The 18,120-nt window shown below is 37.5% G+C and overlaps 2 protein-coding genes across 4 annotated transcripts in view; one reads left to right on the top strand and one right to left on the bottom strand.

Annotated features, from left to right (window-relative positions):
- The window catches only part of ANKRD45 (ankyrin repeat domain 45), a 44,795-nt gene that overhangs the window by 8,793 nt on the left and 17,882 nt on the right, over positions 1 to 18,120 (bottom strand). For all 3 annotated transcript variants that reach the window (XM_087891137.1, XM_034409788.3, XM_087891138.1), the window contains 2 exons: positions 12,082 to 12,176; positions 5,908 to 6,046 (listed from right to left, as the gene is read on the bottom strand). In XM_087891137.1, the coding sequence (XP_087747263.1) occupies positions 5,908 to 6,046; positions 12,082 to 12,176 (234 nt within the window). The remainder of the gene's footprint in view (positions 1 to 5,907; positions 6,047 to 12,081; positions 12,177 to 18,120) is intronic.
- Positions 14,254 to 17,183, top strand: TEX50 (testis expressed 50). Its single transcript, XM_034409787.3, has 2 exons — positions 14,254 to 14,741; positions 16,838 to 17,183. Exons 1-2 carry the CDS (start codon positions 14,421 to 14,423, stop codon positions 17,096 to 17,098), a joined length of 582 nt encoding a protein of 193 aa, XP_034265678.1. The 5' UTR covers positions 14,254 to 14,420; the 3' UTR covers positions 17,099 to 17,183.

Here is an 18,120-nt window from a genome sequence, read left to right as displayed (position 1 = left end):
ACATCTAGTAGAAGCATAGAATATTCTACCTCTGGGCTAATGATTTGGTTATTTTAATATTTATGGAAAAATGTTTAGTTCATTTGGGCCCTGGTGATGCTTTATTTTTGTAGAAAAGCACAGTTTTAGATTTAAATCACTGTGGGTCCTTACTCCTGTTCTTGATGTTAATGGGATTTGACAGCATTACCTTAGAATTAAACAGTGAGTCATTGGTTTTTTATTTATAGAGATATAACAGTAAAGTTTCTCACATAATAATGAAACCTTTGTAGTAGACCCTTCAGATTAAGTAGACTCTTAGCTGTGAAAGCCAGCTGGGTGACTTTGGACCAATCACTCTCTCAGCCCAATTCACCTCACAGACTTGTTGTGGGGACAGTAGGAAGAGGAAGCTGTGTAGGATAATTTTGCTGCCTTGAATTATTTAAAAATAATAAAGGTGGAATACAAATAAATAACCTCTCTATTTTAATAACATCCATTCCATTTCATACAGAAAACCATTATCACTTGCTAGACTTAATATTCTGCCATTAGATGGTTGAATCATACTCCATCCCAAAATTGCCCATGTTTCTGTTGAGTTGGGATGGTTGAGACAGCATTGTACTATTGCTATGGTGCCCTCTGACTTGTTGAACTAATAATGCTTTTGTTAAGCAATAGACTAAAGGTAATAAAATGCTGGTGAAATACTTTCTATTTATATTCACAAATATCTAGGAGGGTTGCCAAATTTTATGGAATTGTAATTGTTGTAAGAAGGATGTCAGTTTAATTTTGGGAATGTCCAAATATATTTCTTGTTTAATTTTATTAATTACTAGCTGTACCCGGCCACGCATTGCTGTGGCCCAGTCTGGTGCTTCCGCTGGGCTAAAAGAGCGAGGCTGAAGTTCCAAACTCTCCACGAACATTTGGTGGGCATGGCCAACTCGACGTCACTCACTTTCATCAGTCACATGACAGCCCCCGAGCCACGCCTACCCAGCTGGTGATTAGGGCAGAGAACTGGTTGCTAAAAAACAATGGGAACCACAAAATCCTCCCTCTCTGTCTCCCCCTCTCTCTTTGTATCTCTCTCCCCCGTCTGTATCTCTCTCTCTCCTATGTCTCTGTCTCCCCCCTCTCTGTATCTGTCTCTCTCTCTCCCACCCTCTCTCTCTCTATCTCTGTATGTGTCTCTCCGCCCCCCCCCGTCTCTCTGTATTTCTCTATGTCTCTTTCTCCCTCTCTCTCTCTGTTATCTCTGTCTCTGGCCTGGCCTCTTCTGCATCCCCTGCCATCACCCTTACCTTTTCAGGCCAGGCCTTCGCAGCTCTCCACACCACAGTAGAAACTCGGGGGCCCCCTCCGTCCTCCCTACACAGATGTTCTCTGGGGGCTCGACGGGGAGACACATAGCAGGGAAGGGAAGGGAGGGAGGGAGGGGGTGCGGCGGGGGTTTGGGGCTTCCCACCCGAAGGAAGAAAGCAAAGCCAGGAGCCATGCACACACCACTGGACCCCTGCTGCACAGTTCTCCTCCCCCGCCTGCCAAGGGCAGGGGAATGATTAAATCCCCCGCTCTTTCAGGCGAAACGAAGGAGGGCCGGCCATCCTCCCTCCTGCCCGTTTCCGCCCCCTGAAGCCCCTTTTCTGCCAGAGGCCGAAATTTTCGTGTAGGCTCTGTGAACTGCAAGAGCGCTCACCAAAATCAAAGGCAGCGCTGGTCAAAGGCGACCCCGAGGCTTCAGTTGCCTCCATCTCCCACTCACCGACCGGATTCGCATAGCGCCGGTTAGCGGCTGGTCTTTCTGACCTAGCGGCCCATGGTAGCACTGGGCCAGGCGCGATTTGGGCCAGGCAAGGAACGGAGGGTTCCCGCTCGGCGGACCTAGGCAGCCTCATTGCCAGATGTTCTTTGGAGGGAGCCCCAAGAGCGGCTGGCGAGGGGGATGGGCAGCAGCAGCGGGCGAGGCTAGTTCACGGGGTGGCCAGGGGAGGGGGAGGTCAGAGCCAGGCTCGGGCGGGCCCCGCCAAGCCCTAGAAGCACTGGCTGCGAGGGCTTCCAGGTGGGGAGCTGGTTGCCTACCTGCCGAGCCTGGTGGCAGGATATGGCTCTCGGGCATCTCTGCCTTCCAAATGCGCAGTTTCTTGGAAGCAATATGGAGAGTCTAAATATAAGGAGCAGAAATCTGTTGAGGGTAATCAGGGCTGGGAGGCTGCCATGTTGGTTTTATGTCCAGCAGATGGCGCTGTTTTTCAATGTTTTTCAATGTTTGTCAATGTCTTTCAATGTTTTCCAATGTTTTTCATGTTTTTACCTGTCACAGGTGTGACATGTATATAATATAGGTATATAAAAACACGTCCGTAGTCCAGGGGTGGGTTCCAAAATTTTTTACTACCGGTTCTGTGGGTGTGGCTTATTTGGTGGGCGTGGCTTGGTGATCATGTGACTGAGTGGGCGTAGCCAGCTCGAAGTCACTCACGGCAAGGTGGGGCGGCACCTTGCTGTGAGTGACATCAAGTTGGCCACGCCCACTCAGTCACATGACCGATGCTGCAGAGACAGAGCGATTTCCTATGTACCTTCCCCTGACCCTTGGGCTGATAAAATAAAAGCCTGCCTGCCTAGCAGCCCAAACTGGAAAATGAGGGGGGGGAAGATGCTTCATGTCTAGAAAAACAGACTTTCTTTTAATCGCCTCATCAAACCACAAACTCCTCCGATCAGGGCTTCGGTCTCTGAGTAACGGGTCGGACGAAGAGTGGGGAAGTGACTAAAGGGGGAGAGAGGGACAAAGCCCCCTTAATGTGGATGCACGTAAAAAAAGGGTGGAATTTTGACAAACTTCTCCCCCAAGACCAAGAAGAGATTCATTTCCCACTCGCCCTCCCCCCCAATATTTCCAAGAGCCTCCAACTTTGCAGCAGCTGCTGCTCCTCGCTTCTCCTGTCCCGGAAGTGGAACCAGGCGCCGTTTCCTCCCCCAAGTCATTGCTGGAGCATCAGAGATCTAAGGAAACTTTACAACTTTAAGAGAGGCGAGAAGCCAACGCAAAAGAAGCAGCAGTGGAGGCAACAGGGCAGGGCATTGTGTGTGTGTGTGTATGTGTGTGTGACAGAGAGAGAGAGAGAGAGGCATCCAGCCACCCTCCCCCAGCACCACCGCTGCTCCTGGCACTCTCTCACCTCCAGCACAGCAGCTCCGTCTCCCTGAATGGCCGCCCGCCCACCCGCAGGCCGGGCTGGAAGGCAGGCAAGCATGGTAGGGCCATGGGGAAGGGAGCTAGCTAGCTGAGTGGCCCCGACATGCTTGCCTGCCTTCCCGGTGGTCCCCGTGGCCAGGCCCGCTTGCTTACCTTCCTCCCCCACCACCACTTCTTTTTTCGGCTGCTTACCTTCCACGGTGGCTGGTCCAGAGTCGGGAAGGCAAGCTAACCTGAGTTTTTGGCAGCCCCCAGCCAGCTGCCGCTGCTGGAAAGTGGCTGGCCAGAAAGCCTCCGAAAAGGCTTTTTTGCCAGCCACTTTCTCCGCAGGCTGCCAAAAAGCATCTGCTGTTGTCGCCATGTTCTTTGCGCATGCACATTCCATTGGACTTGCAAGGCAATAGGATGCACATGTGCAAAGAACATGGCGGTGATGAACATGGCGGCTGGGGAACCGGTTCGGGGGTGTGGCCAGCCAGCAACTACTACCGGTTCTCCGAACGATAAGAGTTTTTTACTACCGGTTCTCGAGAACTGGTGCAAACCGGGAGCAACCCACCCCTGCCATAGTCGAATGCAATGTTGTGTCAAAATTTGAAAGTAATTGGTGAAGAACTTTCGGAGATGTGCGGTTATGTACAAACGGACATTTACATTTTTATTTATATAGATAGAAATCTTACTATATTTGATTGTGATTGTAACTGTATTCATTCTTTGACTATAAATAAGTGAAAGCTCCACTATCACCCAGCACGCATGGAGTGAATGTGCATTGATGAACTCTTGGTGGATATGGCTGGGACAAGCAGCCTGTAGTGGCAGTGACTGGATTAATGTTTCAGGAACATTAGTGATGAAGATTTGTGCTTGCCAGCTTGGAGGAGACTGTGGTTAGTAAAAGCTAAGTAAGGCTTGGTGACAAGCAGTAGAACATTGACTTAAGACAAATGGCTGTGGTGGGGGTGATTGTTGCATTGCCACATTTTTTATCAACTGGAGAAGAGATAGTATTTTGTAATTTTAAGAGTTCCACATAAATAAAACACACTTCTTGCACATGAGGGAAAATACACATATTTACCACAATCAGCTGTGCAATATACACATGTATATTTGAAGGATGCATTTCTTTATTACAATCCTGATTTTTTGTAGAATTTGAGAATAGTGGAATGTATATTGTAGAGTTGGAAACTGCATGTAAATCCATGTAATTATTCTGAAACAAACCTGGGGGGCAGAAATTATTTTGTCTTACAGAATTCTTTATGTGAGTAGAAATCTAATGTATGACATTTCAATTATTCAGTGATCGAAGATTTTTTGTGTGAAATAAGTGAAATACTTTGATTCACAGAAACCAATTTGATCTCCTATTTAGATTTAGAATTTCCCCTTAAGAAATACAGCAAAGTTATCCATATTCAAACCTTCAAGTGCTAAAGTGTTGTAGTGGCACAATGGTTAGAATGCAGTACTGCAGGCTAACTCATTGCTCACTCCAGGAGTTTGATTCTGACAAGCTCAAGGTTGACTCAGCTTTCCAGTCTTCCGAGGTCAGTAAAATGAGAACCCAGATTGTTGGGGGCTATATGCTAATCCTGTAAACCTCTTAGAGCTGGAAAGCTCTATGAAGCAGTATGTAAGTCTTTTAAGTGTTATTGCTATTGAAACCTCAAACATATACTTTGATTTTCTCTTTGTTTTTGAAGGGTATGGTATCACCATGCCTAAATTGAAAAGAGCTCTCTGAACCTTCAGAATCTGGGAAGGGGGTAAAAAGATTTGCCAAACAGTCATCCATGATTCCACTGTTCAGAAAATCAACTCCAAGTGTGAAAGATTTCAAAACTGCAAACCTGGCCAGACTAAAGGAAGTCTGTAAGAACTCCAGAATTTCATCACAAGATCTATAGGTAGCTCTCTTTCCTACTGATGTCAAACTGCATGAATCTACCATTGGAAAGAAGTGGTGTAAATTAGATCTACATGGGGAGTGTACTAGGAAGAAACCTTTGCTGTCCAGAAAGAATATCAGAGCAAGTATAAAGTTTGCTGTAGATCTAGACAAAGACCAGACTTCTGTAACAATGATACGGCAAATTAGAGTTATTTGCCAGTAATTTCTGCAAACATATTTGGCAAAAACCAAATATCATAAAATCCTGTTAACAGGCCTCTTTAGCAACTGTTTGAAGTACTTTGGCACTGGCAAAATAACTTTATGGCCACTCCTTGCACTTATGACCATTGTACCATCTCTGCTGTCATGTGATCGAAATTTGGATGCTTTCTAACAAGCAAATGGAAAGTGAAATGACAAGTTATGGTGATATGTCTGCCTTAATGACCTGCAGTGATCAGTTTAACCACAGTGGGAGAGACAAGTCCAACAGTTCAACATGGTCACATAATGTTTTGCTTAGTGACAGAGTGACTGGACCCAGTTGTGGTTGGTAACCAAGGACTAGTATATATTTGTCATTTGATGGGGCACTGGAAATCCTAGAATGAATTGGAAGGAGTGAGGTTTTCAGTAAACTCAATTAAGTTGGCAGGTAGAAGTAAAACGCTTAAGAGAAATTTATTCTAGATTATGCAAAGATTCAACACCTAGCATGTGCCAGCAGAAAACACTTCCTGAAAATAAAATAGTAATTAAAAATGTGAGAATTCTTTTATCCAAAAGTAAGCTTAAAAATACTCACGTGGTGCAGCCAATTTTGTGAAGATAGGAAGCATTATGTCCTCCAACTGCTGCTTCTGATCAATAAATTCTTGTGTATTAGGCTCTTTTGTATTTTCAAGCCAGTCCAATTTGGCCTGACAGGCCTTGATGGAGGTTGTCTACACAGAATAAACAAGAGTATCAGCAAAAAACAGCATTTTAGCAACCACTAGAGGTAACCTAGCCGAAATGTAGGCATGCAAGGTGTAGTAACTTTTGAATGATTTCAGAGAATGGAAATTATTTTACATCCTAAAATATTTATTTATAAATATTAGGGTTCTTGAGAAATTTCAAAATACAAAAACACAGTAAAGTAGAAGTGTGACATTGTTAGCATATTTGCTCACAGATAGCAAAGGCTAGGATATATGATGTATTTGAAAGAGACATTTGGGAAATAGTTAATAGTTACAAAATTGTATTAAATATGTTTCTAAATTTCCATGCATGAATTCAGATATAAAAATTTGGTAATCAAATACTGAACTTCCTAGAAATATTCCAATATAAAGAAGCATTTGTTCATATATTCACTTTAAATATCTATGAAATTAATATTTGAACTATAATCGACTAATTCCAGGCTATTTGTTTTTATTTGTGTGAAACAATATAATATTTTACTTACAATTTGTTATTTTTTATTGTATCTTAAAAGCCATGTGTGGTTTACAAAAATGCTATATATAACAATTAATTGTTCAGAATATATGTTACGTATAGTCACCAATAAATCTTGATTTAAAAAGATTTGGAATTGGCAATGTTAGCTAAAGGTCCCCTACATCATGTGACATTTCTTCCTACTTGGTCCTTGCAAAAGACTGAAGAAGTAGTTTGACATTTGAAATGAAACTTCTGATGACCCTATAATACTTTTATAGGGATTTGACTGGAAGCGTCGCGGCGAGACAGTCAGGGATTAGCGGGCTCTAATGAGCCCTGCAAAATCCTGGGCTGACGAACCACTGTAGAGGGGTCTTTGGACCGGATCTGTCCTATAGGAACAGGGAAGAAAGAGAGGCACCTTGGAAGACCAAGAGGAACAGGCAAGTTCCTTGGAGGTCAGAGGAAATTCTCTGACTTTGCAGCGGGGGGGGGGGCGGCCATTACGACCGCCAGTAAGCTGGGGCAACCGATCTAAGCACTGTGCAGGAGCGGAGAATTGAGCAGAAGATTGATGCCAAGTGAGTGACATCTAACTCATAGGCAGAAAGAAAAAAAAAGAAGATGATTAAGGCAGAAGTTACAAAGTGACAAAACCTGATCAGAAAATTGTTTTGTAATCTTCTTTTGTTAAAAGAGGATTACAACATAACTTTAATTGGAATAATATCAACCTAGAAAGAACAAATGGTGCAGGAACTTAAGGAAATTATGAAAATGATGTACTTATCATTGAAAATGGAAATAAAGGAAATGACTACAATTTTGTATGGAAAAGTGAAACTGGATGACCAAAAAATTGACTTAGGACATATTCAAGATGACAAAGAATTAACTAATGAGAAACAAGAAAAAGAGACTGACAATAAAGAAGACAAAGACAAGGAGATTGATTATGGGAAATTAAATGATTATGTGGGTAGTAATAATAAAAAGGAGAACTTTAAAAAATTACATTGGGATTAACAATGGAAGAAACAGAAAAAGGGGAAAGAAAGAAAAGAGGGTGGAATAAAAAGAATATAAAAAATTTAAATGATTACACTGGGATTAATAATGAGAACATAAGAAAAAGGGATGGAAAAGAATGTGAAAAACACAGCAAAATAGAAGAGTTTTTAAAAAACAAAATGAATATATTGGGATTAGCAGTGGAAAGATAAGAAAAAGAGAAAAGAGAGTTCAGGATTCTAAAATAAAAAAGAAAAGGGGAAAGAAAAATAAAATAAAGTAAAATATAAAGATAGAAAGGGAGAAAGAAATGGAAGAGGAATATGGAGTAAATGAAATGAATATTAGAGAAAAGATGAAATTGTATTTTTTATTGAAGTGATTTCAAGCTATATGGATGTATGATGAATGTAATAATTGGAATATTTTTAATTAATGAAGGGGACTGTAATAACTGGAATATTCTTAATTACATATTTGGAATTTAACTAAATAAAAGAAAGCTGAAATGATATTGGATTATGAATTAGTTAGATATAATTAACTGGTTTTTATAAAAATGTTGAAGTGTATTATTTGGAATAGTTGATGAAGAAAAAATTATTTGAAATTGGAACAAGAGATTCTAAGAAAATAATTAGGAATTGTATTATGCTGTATGAGTTTAAATTTGGGGGTGCTGGAGTAAGATTGATACTTAATTGATTTTTTTATTGAATATGTTTAATTATTGAAATCATGATAATAGATTACATTTATAATAAGAGATAATACAAATAATTGATGAAGTAATAGAATAGTAATAATGAATTATTTAAGTGAATATGAAGAAATGACAAAATGTAGGGATGCTTAAGAATTGAAAATAAGAATATAAGATATAAGAAGTTCAATATATGAAATTGTAGTAGTCAGAACATTTGGGTTAAGATACATATTTAATTGGTTTCTAGTAATATGTTGAATTGTATTATTTGAAATAGTTGATAAAAGAATCATTGGTGATTAGAATAAGAGAATTTAAGGAAATAATTGGGGATCGTACTATATTAGGTGAATTTAAATTTAGGGGTTCAAATTTTAAGGAGGGAAAAGAAAAATTGAACTATAATATGATGAGAAGTTATGATGAAGGGCAATATTGGTTTCTTAAAATTAGAGAGAATAAATGCTATGAGAAAAATTGAATATATAAAATTGTGTTAAAGATGAACAAAAATCTGTACAAATTTAAGACCAAGCCAATATTTTGTTCAGAAAAGATGTATGTTTGTTTGTGTGTTTAAAAAAACTTTACAAAAAAAAAATATTTTTATAGGGTCATCAATAGGGTCATCAGAACTGGAGATTTTTTCCGGTTTGGTGTTGCAGCGTCGGGGAATTAGCGGGCTCTCATGAGCTCCACGAAAACCCGGACTGATGAACCGCTGCCGATGGGTTTTTGGACCAGAACCGTCCTGTAGGGATGGGGAAGAAAGAAAGGCACCTCGGATGACCGAGAGAAACAGGCAAGTTCCTCGAAGGTCAAAGGAAACTCTCCATGACTCGGCAGCAGGGGATGGCAGCCATTGCAGCTGCCATGAAGCTGGGGCAACCGGATTAAGTATTGAGCAGGAGTGAGGAATGGAACAGAGTTTTTTGAAGCCAGGTGAGTGACAGCCAACCCAGGTTAGAAACAACAACAAGGGAAACATCTTTTAACTATAAGACCCTTAGTGATAAAATAGCGGCTAATGAGCGCAGGGGCAAGAAAAGAAGATCTTGAAGCGTAATTTTAAAGAGACAAAAACCCGAAAGAAAATTGACTCTTGAACAAAACTATTTGGAAATTTTAAATAACTAGATTTGGTTAAAGGATCGGAAAGAAATAAAGAGATCCTTTTTTTCCCTTTCTTTTTTAAATTTCAAGAAAAACAAAGAGAATGGATAATGAGTCCTAAAATAGAAATGGTGTATAAATAAAAGGAAAAAAAGGAAAAAAGAAGTGAGAAGAGCTATTTAAATTCGGACTGGACTTTAAAACTGATTTGATACTTTGAAAACTAAAAAGAAAAAGAGAAGCTAATGTAAGATTGTTAATGTAATTGAAACAAAATGGAGACACCTTCTGGAGTAAAAAGGAATATTTGTTTTGGAAAATTGTGAACTTCATAGATAACAACTGTGAGAACTTGTGGGGGAGGATTTTTTTGTCTGCAAGTGGCTTAATGTTGCAAAAAAAAGGGAATACAATGGAACTCTTATAATTGGAATAATATTAAACTAAAAAGAATAAAATGGCACAGGAATTAGAGAAAGGATCAAATAGATGTATTTGACTTGGAAAATGGAAATAAGAGAAATAATTATAATGTTGCACAGAGGACAAAAATTTGAGGACATAAAAGCTGAAATGGAGTACACGCAAGCGGACAAGAAAATGAAGATGGAGAAACAAGACAGAGGCTGAAAATAAAGAAGATAAAGATTAAATATGAATAAGTAATTAAATATGTGGATAGTAATAATAAAAAGGAGGTTCTTAGAGATTATATTGAGACTAATAATAACATAAAGATGATTACACTGGGATTAATAGAGGAATGACAAAAGAAAAAAAGGTTGGAAAATATTAGGGAATATAGGGTAAAATAGAAGAGTCCAGGACTTTGATATATAAAATGACTATATTGAGATCAACAATGGTAATAAACATGAGAGAAGAATATGTTACAGATACTTAGAATTGAAATATGGATTGAAGCTAAAATATATGAGAAATAGACTATGTTAAAAGAAAATATATCAATGGACACAATGAATCAATTTTTATTAAGATGTTAGATGGTATTATTTGAGAAAATTGATGGCTATAATAATTGGGATATTGTTTAAATACCTATAACAATGGTAATAATTTGAATATTTTCAATAATACATCTGTTTAAGCAAAAAAGAAAAGAAAATTGAAATGATATAGGACTATGATTTACAAATAAGAATTACTTAATTGGTTTTTATATAAATGGTATTGTTAAATAGATAGAATTTAGGGAAATAATTGGGAATTGTATTATGTAGTATTATTTGAATTAAGAATTTTGTTCAAATGTTAAATTGTTATATTTTTAAGATTAGAGATAAGATTTAAACTTGAAGTAATAATGAAATAAAGATTCAATTAATATTATATGAATAATAAATGTAAGGAAGTTTTAGAAATGGAAATTAGATTCTGAAATATAAACATGTTTGAACTGTATTATTAATAATGAGGATTTAGGGTAAGAATTGTGAAATAATATTATTATTATTATTATTATTATTATTATTATTATTATTTTATTTCTATACCGCCCTTCTCCCGAAGGACTCAGGGCGGTGTACAGCCTATTAAAAGCACAAAGACAGACATCAATTAAAAATAATTAAAATTATTAAATAGTTTCGGCTCAAATTTAAAACCCCCAAAATTTAAAACACCTAATTTAAAATCATTACATTGATAGCCCGGCCTGGCGGAACAGCAGGGTCTTGAGGGCACAGTGAAATACATGGAGGTCGGAGATCTTACGCATTTCTGGGGGCAGTTCATTCCACAGGGCAGGGGCTCCCACAGAGAAGGCCCTCCCCTTGGGTGTCGCCAGCCGACATAACTTGGCCGATGGCACCCTGAGGAGACCCTCTCTGTGGAAGCAGACTGGCCGGTGGGAGGCTATTGGTGGCAGCAGTCAGTCTCGAAGGTACTCAGGTCCTATGCCATGGAGCGCTTTAAAGGTGGCAACCAGCACCTTGAATCGCACCTGGAAGACCACTGGGAACCAGTGCAGCTCGCACAGGAGGGGTATCACGTGGACACAATGGGTTGCGCCCATAACCACCCACACGGCCGCATTCTGGACCAGTTGGAGCCTCCGAGTGCTCTTCAAGGGGAGCCCCATGTAGAGAGCATTACAGTAGTCCAGCCGGGAGGTGACAAGGGCGTGAGTGACCATGCGCAAGGCGTCTCGGTCCAAAAAGGGCTGCAACTGGCGAATCAGGCGAACCTGATAAAAAGCCCCCCTGGCCACGGCCGTCATATGCTCTTCTAAAGAGAGCCGTGCATCCAGGAGGACACCCAGATTGCAAGCCCTCTCTGTGTGGGGCATGTACTATGAGGTATTATTTGAATTAAGATTTAAGGTGGATTAATAGAAGAGTAATTGCTTTGGTTAAGTTAATAGGAGTAAACTTTCTATAAAATGGTAATAGTTGAGATATGTGATTTAAGATTAAGAAATAAATGCTGTGGCAAAAATAGAATATATAAAATTTTGTGAAAGATGACAAAAAATTGAGCAAATTTATGACCGGATCAAGGCTCTGTTCCGAAAAGATGTATTGTATGTTTATTTGTATGTTTTAAATTTTTTTTTGCAAAAAATAAAATAAAATAGGGTCATCAGTAACAATGAGTCAGTAACTATCAAATATATTTTGGCATTAGCTTACGATTAAACTAGCCAAATTTAAACTCACTATATAAAGAAAATCTATAATTAATTAAATAATATACCTTATCTTCTTTATTCAGCTTTCCCTGAACTTTCTCAGGATCAGTGATTGTTGCCTGGATTTGGGAAATAAAATTGCGTAAATTCTGTTTGGCCTCTGAAAAAGAGAGAAAAAGAGAGAATAAAAAGACATGAGAATATCCAAGAAATGCTGCCATACTACATAATAGAAAGTCTACCACAGCTGAAGTTAACTAGATTCTGTGCATCATCTAGATTTCTCATTTTTTCCCAGCGAGCAATCCATTTTAGAGATTAAATTATATGAGATGTTTCTAGGGAGAAAAATAATTGTTGGAAGGTATATTTTTATTGAGAACACTGCCAGAAACTGAAAGATTAACTGTCTTCACTCTGCAGTAATATTGATGAAAACTCTTTCTACCATTTAATACATATTGATTTTTTTAAAAAGGAGCTGACAAAATGCACATGCATTTATTGCTGCTTGTCTGCCCTTTTCATGTAGAATTAACTCTAATTGTGTTTGCAATGTCAACCGATGTCTTTCCTGCTGTTTTTTTTTCTGGATAATAACTTCAAAATGGTAAATTTCCTTTTGTGTTTCCCTGTAGACATGACATGTCAGAGTGTGCACAGCTTTACTACGTGAAACAACCCAGGAACAATAACAGCAAACAGAGGTTTGTAGTAAATAGTGGTTTTACCTACAAAAGAATACATACTATACATATGCATACTAAAAGCAGAAGTCAAACAATCAGTAAATTACAGCAGAGAATTATGGCGAGAGAGAGAAGCCCTAACAGGGCCTCTTCTTATTATACAGGCTCTTAAAGGGATAACAGCTAAAAACCTTGCTGACTTATTCCCATCATTACATCAGCGCATCATTGCATCATCGTAGCAGCTGGTCAGCTCTTAAATCACTACCTTAACATGACATACACCACATAGGCAATCTATCAGAATGTGTAAATAATCTACTTCCCTTAAGCTCTCAGGATGGAGAGTTACATGTTATATTATGCCATGACCCCATTTATGGATTTTTCTTTTATGCTTCCATACACCCTTCTCTTCCTCTAGAAGTCCAAATGTTCATGACTTCAATTAATCCATGAATCCCATTAAATATTTGGTTATTTATACATGATAAATAACAAATAGAAGGAAACTGGTCATGTAGTGCCCACTTCGTGGGGGTCAGTGTAATGAGCAAGAAGTATGAGATAGCAAAGACACTATAGAATTTAATTTCTATTCTTCATCCCCTCTCTCCTCTTTATAAATACCCCAAGGTATGTATAAATTATGGAGATATGCCTTCTCCCTTTACCGTCTAACATAATGCAACGGGTATTATCTGAGCAGCTAAATTAACAAAGTCTCAAGTCAAATTTATACTGCTTTGGGGAAGATAATTAGAATAATCCTTTAAATAATTTCATAACATCTTTCTATATTAAAATATTATAGAATTTATTTTTTCCAGTATGATTAAAGCATCTTACATTCAGAAAACAACCATTTATTAGAAAAATAAAATGACATTTGTCAAAGATTTTTAGTAAATAGTCACGCTAGGTTATGATTTTCAGAAATGCCTTATTCAGAATTAGGGAAAACATTATGTATACTTACACATTTTTACATATGAGAATTGTTAGTATAAAATATAGTAAGATTTTCAAGTAACTCTCATTATTTATTATTTCATTATTTCAGATGCATGGCATTTGTACTGCATTTTCATTAAGTAATACACCTTACCTTCTTCCCTTAGGAATGGCATTAATTAGCCAGCATTTTCAAGTTGATTGTACTAAAGATTTCTTTACCTGATATCAACTGAAAACATGGCATTTTTAAAGGAACAAGTATGACAGGCCCATTCCAACATGGGTAAGGAAAGGCAAGAATCAACAGGAGGAGGAGGATATATAAATAATTATATGACGTGCTTTTTATGTTGATAACATTATATTACAGGAACAAGGGACAAGACATGTCTACGCCTAATAATTTGATAAATGTACATTTTGTTTTAAGAGTAGGATATTTCCAATTTGTATTCTTCGCCTTACATTTCTTTACTTTGAAACGCTTTCCTTCAGTTCTTATTGACTTCATAGACACTTTTCTATAAGATCTGGAGCTCCTTTATGACATCACAGAATCTTCTCACAGCTGATGGGCTAATATTACCACATTCAAATCTCTCTAATGCCCAGGCAGGAAGCTTGGTTATCATGGAAGGATTTATTTGACTAAGATTCTTTTGTGACAGTCCATAATGAACCTCAAAGGCCAGTTGCTGCAACTCCTACACAAGGAACATCCATTACATAGAGACATTTTTGTCTAAAAATAGCATAAAATGTTTCTGCGTCATTCTTGCCAGATTTTCCTTTTGTGGACTATCTTCTTGATGCAAGATGTTCTTGGTTTTTGTGAACGACCAGCCTGGACAAGAGTTGCTTGGGAAATGACTCCACAGGATCTGGAATTGGTGACTAAAGAGCAATCTATCCTCTTTCATAACTCAATATGTCGCATTTACCAGTGTTTTACTGGCATAGGACTATCTAAAGGGTGCCTAGAAGTAGTTTATGCTAGTTACAAAGTGGCACTTGTCATAGCTATAGGTTTAGCTGTACACTTCCTTTTACCCAAACTGAAACTGACAAAAAGCCCAAAGGTAAGATTCGGAAACCAGCTGTGCAATGAAGAGGATGCTTCATCCTTTCCCAATTATATCATTGCCTGATCTCTAACTTTCATTCCCTATCCCTAATTCAGAATCCCATCAAATAAAAATAACGCTGTCTGCTGATAATGTAATTATTTCATCTGATTCACATCCCCAACATCTGTCGTCCTATTATCTGAAGCAGATTTAGTGAGAATGCTATTGGATTGGTCTTTGCATATCTGGTTCTCCACAATGTATGTATGTATGTATGTATATGTGTGTGTGTGTGTGTGTGTGTGTGTGTGTGTGTGTGTGTGTGTATATATATATATATATATATATATATATATATATATATATATATATATACATATATTCTGCATAATAGATAATTGTCAATTCATAGCAGCTCCAGGTTTCTCTGCTTCTACATGGAATTGTAGGAGTTAAAATCTCAATTCATCTGGAGGGAACTTAAGACTTGAAATCTTAGCCTTCTAAGAATTGTAATTTCAATAATTGTTTGAATGGCTAAACTCTGATATAATCTAGTCCATATATGATTTATATTGTTGTGCATTTAAAGATTATTATCAATATCTGCAATCTACAAGAGATTCTAAGGCATGGCTCTGCCAGTTGGCCAAAGGATCAAATGGGGGAGTTTTACACTGGAGGTATCTTCTAGAGTGATGGCAGACTCCACTCTCCCCCCCCCACCTTTGCTCTCTGCTCTCCATCTCTCCATCTTCTGGTTATCATATTGAAGTATTCTTGTTGCATTCCTTTATCATTGTTCACATTATTGTTTTATTATTTTATTTCTGTTTACACACTTTTTCATTTTTCTTCCTTTTTGTTATTGTAAACCACCTAGAATAACCCCATGGCTAGACAGGTGACAAATAAAATGTTAAAATAATAGTAGTAATAATAGTGCTATGAACCATAATTATATCTTAACTCCAACCTGTATTCTAAGTTCAACTAAATTTTGTCTAATTTAGATTTTGAATGGTATATATACATAGTGCCCAATCTGAGGTAAGCTCCAAGATAGATGGTGTACATTTTCAATAAGTTTTAATTCACAGTAAATAGTAAAAATATCTAACTCTGTTGTCAAGACACATAAAAAATGTTCAGCTCTCAGAAAAAAAGTATTACCATAAAAAATTCAGCTCTCAGATGTTATCTTTATAAAAGCTAACACGAATGGGACTAAAGACAAGGAACAGATATTTTTATGTCAGAAAATCAAAACAATTCAAGAAAATGAGAAGCATATTGGAGAGGGGAAACTTTGGTGATTAGCCAAACATTCAAAACAAAGATAATATCTACGGAAGGAGTAACAGCAGAATATAGTAATGAAACTCTGCTACCGGAATGTAATATTATAGAGATTACAGTACAGCTTTATGCTAAATAATTTTAAATAACAGTATTTTTCATGCAGAGATATAATAGTAAATTATATGCTAAATAATTTTAAATAACAGTATTTTTATGCAGAGAAGAAATGTAATTGTAATAGTAAATTATATAAATTTCTCCTTATGGCTGAAGCAAGGCTAGAAGTATTTGTCTGAATGTAGGATTTTTGGATATAATCGGTGTCTGCTTACCTAGACTCCAAGGTGAACAGTGATTTCCAAAGTTTAAAATATGGATCTCGTTGTATAAGGTTAACAGTCTTATTACTAGCTTTGATCATACATATTTAACAACAACTTGAATTCCTATACTTACAAAATTGAATAAGGAAACCTTTCTTGGCACTTTTATTTGTATGACAAGAAAAGCATCCATTGCTTATTATCTACATATCAAACTCTTGTTCAAAACCATCTGCTATTTAACATTTTTTTAAATTTTAAAAACCCTGTATTTTCAGAACAGATCAATAAATGGACAGGTAATTACTGAACTTATAAAATTAATGCTCAGTATAACAATAAAAGATATCAGAGTACACAGAATTACTTTCCTGATATAAAAAACAAGCTTTAATTTTTTACCTTAATGCTAATGTCTCCACTATATATCATGTATAAGTTTAAAACAACATTAACATGCTTGCAATTTTTTTCACTTGACAGTCAGAAAACCCGACAACAGCAGTATCAGTTGTCACAGAAATGAATGATGACTATAGCCACGACATGAACAAAATGCTCTACAAGTTAGTGACTAACACTTCCAAGATGATGAAATACATGAAGCGTGTCACCCATCATCACAAAAAAGAAATCAAGTACCGTAAATTAAGCAAAAAGAGAAAAAACGATGACTATGATGAAGATGAACAGCTTTTTCCAGTTTGTCTGCACAACCATAGCTCCAGTGCAGACACCATATAATGTATAGGGCCAAAAAAATTCTTCCTTCCTATATTCAGCTCTTACTGAATATTTGAAGTGTTGCTCTCAATCCAATAAGATGGCAAAGGAAGTAACAAAGCTCCAATATAGGTTGCTTGGTATGCTGAATTAGATTCTGTGCAGGATACTATGAATTGTACTAAAGAAGACACAAAGGGGCTATTAAATGTTGTTTTAAAGTCAAACCAAAGTGATTTGCATCTACAATCTCAATAATTAAAGACTATTTGGTAGATAATGGAGTGAGTCTTCAATATGATTTTACCTTTGTTATATAAAACTGGGACTGAATTTTAATAAAAGGCTCCCTTTTCACAGGAAGCAAAGTGCTCTTTCAGCAGTTCAGCATTCTTCATGCTTGCTGGATTTCAGATATAGTTAATTCTATGTGACAGAAAAAAAAGATGGAAAAAATCCTTTCTTCCCAACTTTCTCTTGATATGATTTCTGCTCAGGGAAAACAGGCAAGCAAAAAACAGACAAAAGGCAAGTGATCCTAAAAGAATGAGAAGATGGCTGAGCGATTCAGTAGCTAAAAGTCAAGCTTATGTAAGTTGCCCAGAGATCAAAAGAAAGGAAAAGATCCTTTTGTTTTATTCTTTAGCCTCTGAACCTGTTTGTCTGATCATCCACAAGACAGTTTTGCCTGCTTTGTTTTAGTGCTCTTGTATGGTGATCAGTTTCTGGCTCTGAAGACCCCTTGATAAGAAATGATCCTTTCTTTGAGTACTGATCAGGTACAGACACTTCTCACAAAATGACAAAATCATCAAGAATTAGAAATGACTCACTACAGGAAGTCCTTGATTTACAACCGGTCACTTAGTGATATTTAAAGTTCTGACAGATCCCCCCCCCCAAAGACCGCCAAATATGACCCACACAGTCACATGATCATCTTTTGGTTGCTCAGCAACCAGCCCACATTTATGTCCATTTGCAATATCCCACTGTGCTGTGACCATAATTTCATATATATTTTTTTGTCAGAAATCAGCATT

This window comes from Pantherophis guttatus, chromosome 3, assembly GCF_059756535.1.
Source record: "Pantherophis guttatus breed Tessera chromosome 3, ASM5975653v1, whole genome shotgun sequence".
NCBI lineage: Eukaryota > Metazoa > Chordata > Lepidosauria > Squamata > Colubridae > Pantherophis > Pantherophis guttatus.
The sequence above is the reverse complement of the archived record's forward strand: the minus strand, read 5'-3'. Positions and strand labels throughout refer to the sequence as shown.

Excerpts from the sequence above, each read along its gene's own strand:
- TEX50 (XM_034409787.3), top strand. The coding sequence starts at position 14,421 with ATGTTTCTGCGTCATTCTTGCCAGATTTTCCTTTTGTGGACTATCTTC. Across the intron at positions 14,742-16,837 it reads AACTGACAAAAAGCCCAAAG|TCAGAAAACCCGACAACAGC; the intron begins GTAAGATTCGGA and ends TTCACTTGACAG.